Source organism: Aedes albopictus, chromosome 2 (genome assembly GCF_035046485.1).
Source record: "Aedes albopictus strain Foshan chromosome 2, AalbF5, whole genome shotgun sequence".
NCBI classification, from domain to species: domain Eukaryota; kingdom Metazoa; phylum Arthropoda; class Insecta; order Diptera; family Culicidae; genus Aedes; species Aedes albopictus.
In genome coordinates, this window is record NC_085137.1 from 84,300,165 (window position 1) to 84,311,184 (window position 11,020).

An 11,020-nucleotide genomic window follows, 5' to 3' on the forward strand; every position below is an offset into this window, starting at 1 on the left:
AGTTATTAAGCAAAAGGCACTTCCTACTTTTTTTTTGAAAACGCCATTTATTGCACACATTGATCAATAAAATATAATTTAAAGCGATGGCATATGATTTTTTCGACCCTAAATCATGCGTACAGCCAGAGTGAACATGTTCATGCAAAATAAGTGATTTTTCAGTACACTGATATTTTAAATTACGGAAAAACTGCTATTTTTCACATAAAATAAGCAATAAATCAAAATTTAAAGCGATGACATATAATTTTTTTGGTCTTAAATTGCTCGTATAATTGTACTGGACATTTTTGAATAAAAATAAAAATGTTTTAGTTACACTCTTATTTTGGTTTACCCGAAGAACTACGAAATTTCCATATTTTTTACACAAAGTAGTCAACAAAACTAAAATTAAAACGATAACTTGTAGCTTTTTAGCCTTGAATTGTTCTTAGTAGTTTGGGGGACATACTTGAAGAATAATAGTGATGTTTTCGTTACACTCATATTCTGATTTAATCAAAAACCATCGAAAATACCACATTTCTCACACAAAGTGGTTAACAAATAAAAATGGCTTACAATGCATTACAATTTTTTGCCTTGAAAATATCCGTGAAAGAGTTCAGGACATATTTGATGAACAATAGTCACGTTTTTATGACACTTTTAATTTATTTTACTCGAAAAGTTACAAAAATACCATAATTTTCATACAAAATAGTCAATAAACCAAAATTTAAAGCCATAACATGTAGTCTTTTAGCGTTAAATTTCCAATAGAATGTACTGGACATGATTATGATAAAATTTTAAAGTTTACATCGCACTAATATTTTGTTTTATCAAAAATATACGAAAATATCACATTTTTACACAAAAAAGCCAATAAGCCAAACTTTAAATCAATGACATGTAGTTTTAATACTTTGAATTTATCGTAGTAGTTTAGTGGATTTATTTGAACAATACTAGAGATGATTTTATAACATTCATATCTTATTTCACTCGAAATACTAGGAAAATACCGCATTTTTTACACAAAATTGTCAACAAATAAAAATTGGAGGCAATCAATGCCACGAAATTATTCGTAATAAAATAATAGACTTGTTTGATAAACAACAGTGATCTTTCAATGCTTCTCGTATTATATGTCACTAAAAAAACAGAAATACCATATATCTATAGAAATATGAATCAAAATTTAATGCGATAGTATATAGTTTTTTGGCCTTGAAATGTTCGTAAGAGTGCACTTAATATATTTAAGTGCATACTCACACTTAACGAAACAGTTAAAAACGGAAAAACATATTTTGCATTCTGGAAACATCCTTGTATGTACATGGAAATTGCAGCATCGTATCAAAATCGACAGCACACCGGAAATAGCTGCTAGAGTGCTAGATATAGGAGCCCTCTTCTTATTCCTTTAGCACGGTTGAACAGATTCTTTCTTCATTTAACTTGCTTTTCGAATAATCATCCAGAAGAATCTTCACTTTTTCACGGAACGACACGCTTCCAGTAAGAACCTTCAGCATTTCGGGAAAATATTTGTTTGACACTTCCTACTACAAAAAAGTAGTAGTAGATGCTCATAATCGAAAGAAATAAACACTAGACAAACTTTTGAAAAGTAACAGATCGGACGGCCTCGAGCTGGAAATCTCTCAACTAAAGACACATAACCTAACCTTAACTTTGGAAAACTTGTTTTATTCATAGCAGTAGTTCGTAACTTTTTTCATTAGTACGGGATTTCCGTGTATTTTTTGGTGATTGCTACTTCATGTTCAGGAGACGCAAATGGATGTCGACAATTTCGTCTCAAGAGTACTGGAACTCGTTAATTTGGTGAGCTTGTTTCTGTATATTCCTTATTGTGCCTAAACTTTGACCAATCATATTCTTTGGACCTTCCATTAACACCCGTGACCCCCAGGCCTTAGAGAAACTACGTCAATCTTGAAATATAGTCAGTGATTAGCCCCAAATATCTGTGCTTTGGTAATAACAGCGCAGAGTTAGCTATGTTAAAATTCACAAATTAAAACAATTGAAAAAAAAAATCCCTGTTAAATAAAATTCCCCGAGGATTTTAGGTTTCCTTTGTATTTTTTTCCAGGTAATATATAACCTAGAACTGGTACAAAAACAAAATCGAGAATACAATTCTGCACGTTTTCGCTTTGAATTTTGGAATATTGGCTATTTTGTGTGAACATTTTTTGGGCACACTCGTGATTTTTTTAGTTGAACAAAATGTGAGTGTAATGTTAACATCAAAATTTTATCAAATGCATGCCTGGTACAAAGAAAAATTAAAAGTCAATTAACTATATGTTATTGCTTTGAATTTTTGTAAAATATATTAAGGACAAGGTATTTGGAGTACATTGCTCAAAATTTCAAGAGCACCGTTTTTTAGAACCGTTGAACGGATTTGGATTAAAATGCATCACGCTGTTGACAACCGCTGAACAATTAGTGTTGGATCTTTCCTTCTCGATGACCTCTCCAGAGAAACGCCAGGTGTTCGTTGACGTGATTCTTGAAGCTATATTTATTTGATTATTACGGGTATCTCAAAATTTTAATAATGATATGTACTTACAAATTCGTCTTCTCTAAAGTAAGAACGATCCAACAAGTCGCGACTACAATCGTGCCTGATTATGGACTATAATACGGCCCTAATAACAAGTTCAATTGCATTTAGTTAATTGTTTTATCGATGCAAGTTACAGGGGACTTACAATTAGTGTGGTGGGTCTGAATGAGCAGATCTGACGGCTTGCACAATTCGGCGTCGCCTACAACTCAACCGTGTCAACCTAACGATTTAGAAATACAACAGTATAACAGTCAACTGTAACTCATATATTATTATAAACTTACAACTAACTGCGATCAACTAATCCAAATCAGGGATCCAAAATAATTCACGGTTGTAATATTATCGCTTTCTAAATTCGGGAATGTTTGCAATTCTACTATGCTTTGGAGTGACTTGCAAAAAAGTAAGCTATATTACTCCGCTTGTCATTCGTTTGGCCTATAGCGAAAAACGTCACTGTGTAGTGTCAGTGTCGTTACCTACAGAATCCATTCGGTGTGTTTTGCGAGGCGGTATGCCTGTATCGTCAGTGCTGCCAGAGTCGGCAACATCCCCCGGCCCGTAACGCACTTCCGGTTCCGCTGTTGACTCTGCGTTACTCGTACTTCGAACTCTCAGCACCGCTATCTTAGATACTGGGCGTCGGAAAACTCCGCCGGAAGTCTGCACGGTTGCTTGACGTATACGACCGTCTCGACCAGGAATTACTGACAGAATACGGCCACGTGTCCAGCCATTACGCTGACTCTCGTTTACTAAGACCACTAGATCATTCACCTTCACATCCTCGGACTCATTGAACCATTTGGTTCGTCTGGCGATTGTCGGAAGGTACTCTCTCACCCAGCGCTTCCAAAACTGATCGACAAGTTGTTGGTTCATTGCCCAATTCGATCGCGTTACCTTTGCTGACTCCGCTAATGTTTTGGGGGGTTGTGTAACTCCACTGGAACTCAGCAGTATGAAGTGGTTCGGCGTTAGGGCTTCTTCTGCAAAGTCGTCTAGAGGAATGAACGTAAGTGGTCTTGAATTAACCACGGACTCTGCTTCAGCGACTATGGTGGCTAGAGTCTCGTCGTCTGGGTTTCGATTAGAGGATAGGGATCCTAGCGCCACCTTGACCGATCTTACGAGGCGTTCCCACGATCCCCCGAAGTGTGGTGCTGACGGCGGATTGAATATCCACTTGGTGTTCGTGTTAGTGAACGTCTCCTGCATCTCCTTATTAGTGGCTTCGATTTCCGCACGCAGCTCACGACTAGCTCCCTGAAAGTTAGTGCCGTTATCGGAGTAGATTTCTACGGGCGATCCACGACGTGCTACGAATCGTCGTACCGCCATTTTGCACGACTCCGTAGACAAAGAGTGGACGATTTCCAAGTGAATGGCCCTGATGGTCAGGCACGTGAAAAGCGCGATCCATCGTTTCACGTAGCTGCGACCGACTTTCACCTGCATTGGCCCGAAATAGTCAAGCCCTACGAAGGAGAACGGGCGGACAGCAACGGCCAGGCGTGCGTCTGGTAGAGGGGCCATTTTAGGTGTCGATGGTGTAACCTTGGCAATCCTGCACGCTTGACAGTTCTTTGCTACATGTCGTACCACTGTCCGTAGATTCGAAATATGGAACCGCTGACGAATCTCGTTGTGAACGGTTTCGTTGTTGGCATGCAAATACCGGCGATGATACCAGTTGATCAAGAGCAATGTCGCTGGATGATTACGAGGCAGAATCACTGGAAACTTGAAGTCGTAACCGACGAAAGAAGCTGCCCCGATACGACTGTCCATACGCATTACACCTTGTTCATCAAGGTACGGAGACAATTTGTAGACCGGGCTCGTCTTCTCGATTGCTTTCTTGGGGTTTACATTCTGTTGCCTCAGAACTGTTATCTCGTCCGGGTATGCAGTTGCCTGTGTGATGCACCATAGACTGATTTCTGCCTTCTGTAGCTCCTCCTTTGTCAAACACCCGGTGAATAAGGGTCGTTTCTTTTGTTGTTGACGGCAGTTTGCAAGGAAGCGATGTACGTAAGCTATTGACCTTAATAAACGCTCCCATTTCGAGAAGCGTTCCCAACGAATGATGTCCTTAGTGGTCGCTGCATGATGTATCAGACTCGGTCGCAGCTCCTCGGTTGTTTCTATTGGTCCCGATAGCTTTCTAACCGGCCATTTGTCTTCGGGCAGGTATAGAAATTCGGGCCCTTTGAACCAACGGGACTCGACATCGGTACTCGGTCCTTTCCCCCATTTAGTGGCTTCGTCAGCCACATTATGCTTCGTAGGGACCCACCTCCATTCCTCAGCTTCCGTCTTGCTCAAAATTTCTCCAACGCGAAAGGCGACGAATTGGCGATATCGGCAGTGCTGCGACTGTATCCAAGCCAACGTTGCTAATGAATCAGTCCACAGAATTCGGCGTCGAATTGGGATCGTGTGGTACTCGCATACTGCTTTTGCCAGCCTGGCTCCTAGGAGAGCACCCATCAGCTCCAATCGTGGTACAGACAAAGCCTTCAAGGGCGCCACTTTTGCTTTCGCCATTATCAGTGTGCAGTAGGCCTCCCCCTTTATTACGGTACGAAAGTATGCAGTAGCTGCGTATGCCTCTTCACTGGCATCCGTGAAGATGTGTAGCTCGACCACACCGATGTCCGCTGCAGAGAATCCCGGAAAGTAGGCTCGCGGTAGTCTAATCTTGTTCACGTCGTCCAGTAGCTTGATCCACTTGCGCCAGCGCACTTGTGATGCATCGCTTACCACTTCATCCCAACTGACTTGGCTGCGCCAGGTATCTTGAATAATCATTCGCCCTTGAACGGTAATGTGCGATAAGATACCTTGGGAATCAAACAAACTCATCACACAGCGTAGAATTTGGCGTTTAGTGGGAGTAACCTCGTTCAAGTTCAGGTCGGCTGCGAAAGCTAAAAGATCTTCATTCGGCAGCCATAACAAGCCCAGGACTCGCTCCGTCTCACTCTCGGTGTTGACGTTGATGGCCTTCGGTTCCAATAGCTTTTGTTCGCCGACTCTATCCAGAAGCGCAGCAGAATTCGAGTGCCAATTACGTATCTCGAATCCGCCACGAGCGTGCACCAGTTTCACCTCCATAGCTACCTTGATCGCTTCTTCCTCCGTGTCGAAGCTATCAAGGTAGTCATCTACGTAGTGTTTCTTGATTATGGCTGTTGCAGCTTGCGGGAACTCCGTCTCATGCTCCTTTGCATTGAGATTCTTGATGTACTGTGCTTGACTGGGCGAGCACGTTGCGCCAAAGCTTCCTACGTCCATTACAAATGTTTTGACTGGGCCAGATGGTTGTTCACGGTAGAGGAACCGCTGGCTATGTACGTCTTGAGGTCGGATCCTAAACTGGTGAAACATCTGTTTGAGATCACCGGAGACCGCTACCGAGTATTGTCGGAACCCGCACAGTACAGACGCAAGAGGTATTAGCATGTCTGGGCCTTTAAGAAGCATGGTATTCAGGGAAATACCTCCCACCTTCGCCGCCGCATCCCAGACAAGCCGGATTTTATTCGGCTTCTTCGGGTTTTTCACGACTCCTAGTGGCAGATACCACACCTTCTTTGGATCTGCCGACTCCAGCTCATGAGATGTTGCCTCATGGATGTAACCATTTTCTAAATACTCTTCGATCAGACGCTGTACACTAACTCGCAAATCGGGGTCCCTATTCAATCTCCGCTCGAAGCATTCAAGACGGCGTATCGCCATGGGGTAACTATTTGGTAGAACTACAGAGTCAGTTCGCCAAAGCAGCCCTGTTTCAAAGCCCACTGAGGTTCGTCTCGTCGTCTCCTTCAGCAACCGACGAGCACGCTTGTCGTCGTCAGACTCAGGAGTTTGGTCAGCTGATACTCCTACATTTTCGAGGGAGAAATGTTGCTTAATCAGGTCGTGCAGCTGTTCATTCGTTTTGTGTTCGCCGTGGCATTCACAGATGTGGAAACTGAAGTTTGCTACCCTCTCACGGTCGACTGCGTATCCATATATGGTCCATCCTAGACGCGTCTTGGCTCCTATTGGGTCACCCAATTGACCCTCACGCAGCTTCAATGATGCTATAAGGCCGGCGTTGTTTGACCCGATCAAAATTCCTGGTACAACTGAGTCGTAGCTTCTGATTGGTAGTCCTCGTAAGTGTGTGTACTGACGTGACAGGTCCTCATATTTCAGCGATTGCATTGGGAGCTTCAAATTGCCAACAGTCCGGGTATCGATCAAAGCGTATTGTTCGTCTTTCCCTGCGCCCGAGATTTTCAGCGAGACTCGTTGGGAGTTTGGTACCTGGCGGTTCACATCACTGGTCCACGTTAAGCATAGAGGTAGAGATTCCCCATCGTTTATACCCAAGCGATCTGCAATCGACTGCTCCACTAGCGTCATGGACGATCCATCATCCAGGAAAGCGAACGTCTCCACCGATTTACCTTTCCAAGAAAGTTGTACTGGCAGGATCCGAAACAGCGTCGATTTCTCCGCAGTACGATGAGCGTTCACACCTTCCACAGAGCCTTTGCCTGGGTTCTTTGGCTGTGCTTCGGTGGGTTGTTGCAGTTTCTGGAACTGTGTATGAAGCAGCTGGTGATGCCGTTGCTGGCAGCCTTCGATGCCACACCACGCTTGTGACTTGCACGGACGACGCCCATGTTTCCCCAAGCATATCCGACACAAATGATGGTCTTGAACGGTCTTCCACCGGCTATCAGGCCCCCACTTCTTGAAGACGGCACAGTCCTTTACCTTGTGGCCAGCGCCATTGCACGCTAAACACAGGACCGTCGGAGTGGATTCCTCCTTGACTTCCTTCTTCGCTGGCTCAGGTACTGAATGCGCGTTAAGAAAGTTCTTCTCTTTCGCTGAACCCACCTTGGCTGGTCGCAGTTGTTTAGTGTCCGCAATCACCGTGACTTCTGAGGCCGCCGCAACCAATGTAGACATATAGGAGGCGAACGTGCGTAGGTCGACCGCAACAAACTGCCGTTTATACAATGCCCAATCCAAGCGCTGTTGAGCTGGGAGCTTCTCCACTAGTTCCTGTAGCAGCGTCGGGTTGCATAAGTGTGCCAGTTGCCCCGCCGCCTCCAAGTGGTCGCACAAGTTCTGAACGGCCATCCCAAGAGAGATCAAAGTATCCAATCGGTCTGCTCTTGGCGGGGGAACTTCGCGAATTTTATTCAACAGAGTCTGAATTATCAGTTCTGGACGCCCGAACAGCATGTAGAGTGTGTTCACGACTTGTGGTACACACGCTGGAAGCAGTAGACGACTTTTGACCACTTCCAACGCCCTTCCTTGTAACGCTTTTTGCAGTCTGGCTAAGTTTTCAACGTCACTGTAGCCACACGCCGTTGTCGAGTTAACATAAGCGCTATAGAAGAGCGGCCAATCCTCAGGGTCGCCCCTGAAGGAAGGAAGGTCCTTGGGCATGACCTGTCTTGCCATCAATTGGTGTTGAGAGGGAGCCAGATGCTGTCCCACGGGATCGTAGAGCCTTGGCTGTGCTGGAGCGTTATTCAGTACGTTCGGAAATCCGCCCGCCGCTCCGACATTCGATGCAAGCCCCGGATGTGGTTGTTGTTGGAAATATTGTCCACTGCTCATCATCCTCCCATCCAATACCACACCTGGCCCGGATGCTGGGAACGCTACAGACTGTACCTCTGGAAATCTCTCATTGGGTAGCGAGCCAATGTAATTTAGAGACTGTCCAGTCGAGAGTGAGAATGTGTTACCTATCTGAGCAGCAGGACTAACTGAAATCCCTGGTTGAGTAAAGCCCACTGCTGGCATCACGGAACAAGCTGTCACTACATTCGTTGGATTGTTGACTCCCAATCCGGATAGATTCGGTACTCGGCTAACCAGTCCTCTGGGTGCAGTTGCTAGCCTTCCGAGGGAAGAGAATTCGGATTGTGCACCGCTGGGTAATTGTGGGGCTAGAGGGGCTGAGGAGATTGGAACGGGAGAGGGATACACTGAGTTACTCAGTTGTGACTGGATGAGAGGTGCTGAACTGGGTTGAAGTGAAGGAAACGTTGTTGTCGGAGCAACCGCCGACATGTCCGGCATTCCATGGATAGTTGATGATGAAGTCGGATCAAATACACTCAGATTCATTCCTGCGGTTGTCGGAACCGAACTGATGTCAAACGTAGGCAGGCTCGTCGCTGTCACCTCTGGCCTTCCAGCAGATTGGGCCATCGAGAGGTTCTTCATCTCGCCGACCATTTGCTGCATCCAGTTCTGCACCTTGCTGACACCTGTCGGCGCCGCTTCCAGCTGGCCACCCAAACTGTTTGCTAATCCGTCCTTCGTGGTGTCGATAATTCCCATCATTGCTTTATTTGCCAGTTTCTTCAACTCATGCCGCTTTCGCTCCATTTCCTGCCTGTGATTCTCTTCCATTTCTCGCTCCAGTAGATCTCTCTGCTCCTGGATCCACTGGAGGCTCGCCCGGGCCTGCTCGGTTAGAATTGAGTGTCTATCCGCCGAGGCGGGGACTATGGTTGGCAACGAAAGTCCGGGCGGGGCACTGCTCGCGGGTTGGCTAAGGGAGGACGGGATTGGTCCAATCGCTATACTACTCACCGGGGTACTCGTTTGTCCAGGCGGGTCGACTGGTGGCAGAATCGAACAATTCACACATACCCAGCTTCGATCCGCGACGGATTCGTTGACACCGGCGCACTGGTAGTGAAACCACTCCTCACACCGCGGGCAAAATACCATATTGTCCAGGTTGTTGGATTTACGGCATATTTTACAGTCATTCATGTCTGTTTCAGGCATCCTTCTGCCGAGATGCTAATAAGAATTTCTTCAAGCTTTGTTGGATCTTTCCTTCTCGATGACCTCTCCAGAGAAACGCCAGGTGTTCGTTGACGTGATTCTTGAAGCTATATTTATTTGATTATTACGGGTATCTCAAAATTTTAATAATGATATGTACTTACAAATTCGTCTTCTCTAAAGTAAGAACGATCCAACAAGTCGCGACTACAATCGTGCCTGATTATGGACTATAATACGGCCCTAATAACAAGTTCAATTGCATTTAGTTAATTGTTTTATCGATGCAAGTTACAGGGGACTTACAATTAGTGTGGTGGGTCTGAATGAGCAGATCTGACGGCTTGCACAATTCGGCGTCGCCTACAACTCAACCGTGTCAACCTAACGATTTAGAAATACAACAGTATAACAGTCAACTGTAACTCATATATTATTATAAACTTACAACTAACTGCGATCAACTAATCCAAATCAGGGATCCAAAATAATTCACGGTTGTAATATTATCGCTTTCTAAATTCGGGAATGTTTGCAATTCTACTATGCTTTGGAGTGACTTGCAAAAAAGTAAGCTATATTACTCCGCTTGTCATTCGTTTGGCCTATAGCGAAAAACGTCACTGTGTAGTGTCAGTGTCGTTACCTACAGAATCCATTCGGTGTGTTTTGCGAGGCGGTATGCCTGTATCGTCAGTGCTGCCAGAGTCGGCAACAATTAGCATGATGCATTTTCATCCAAATCCGTTCAACGGTTCTAAAAAACGGTGCTCTAGAAATTTTGAGCTATGTACTCCAAATACCTTGTCCTTAAGAGTGTCATGAAATACGTCCAGTATTCTTTCACGAATAATTTAAAAGCAAAAAAAAAACACATACATTGAATCCAATTTTTATTTGTTGACTTCTTTGTGTGAAAAATGTGGTATTTATCTAGTATACCGAGTGAAATAAATTACGAGTGTAAAATAACATCACTAGTATTGTTTAAATAAACCCGGCTGATAATGACACTACATGTCATTGATTTAAAATTTGGCTTATTGGTTTTTTGTTTAAAAATGTGATATTTTTGTATATTTTTTGATAAAACAAAATATTAATGTAATGTTAACTTCAAATCTTATCAAAATCATGTCCAGTACATTCTATTGGAAATTTAAGGCCAAAAAACTACATGTTATGGCTTTAAATTTTGGTTTATTGACTATTTTGTATGAAAATTATGGCATTTTTGTAACTTTTTGAGTAAAATAAATTAAAAGTGTCATAAAAACGTGACTATTGTTCATCAAATATGCCCTGAACTCTTTCACGGATAATTTCAAGGCAAAAAACTGCAATGCATTGTAAGCCATTTTTATTTGTTAACCACTTTGTGTGAGAAATGTGGTATTTTCGATGGTTTTTGAGTAAATCAAAATATGAGTGTAATGAAAACATCACTATTATTCTTCAAGTATGTCCCCCAAACTACTAAGAACAATTCAAGGCTAAAAAACTACAAGTTATCGTTTTAATTTTAGTTTTGTTGACTACTTTGTGTAAAAATATGGAAATTTCGTAGTTCTTTGGGTAAACCAAAAT

At 43.5% G+C, this 11,020-nt stretch overlaps 1 protein-coding gene across 1 annotated transcript; it reads right to left on the reverse strand.

Annotated features, from left to right (window-relative positions):
• Positions 1–3,061: 3,061 nt before the first annotated feature.
• LOC134286103 (uncharacterized) lies at positions 3,062–9,418 on the reverse strand. The gene has a single exon (XM_062847673.1). The coding sequence runs from the start codon at positions 9,416–9,418 to the stop codon at positions 3,062–3,064; it is 6,357 nt and encodes a 2,118-aa protein (XP_062703657.1).
• Between the last annotated feature and the right edge of the window lie 1,602 nt (positions 9,419–11,020).

Excerpts from the sequence above, each read along its gene's own strand:
- LOC134286103 (XM_062847673.1), bottom strand. The coding sequence starts at position 9,418 with ATGAATGACTGTAAAATATGCCGTAAATCCAACAACCTGGACAATATG.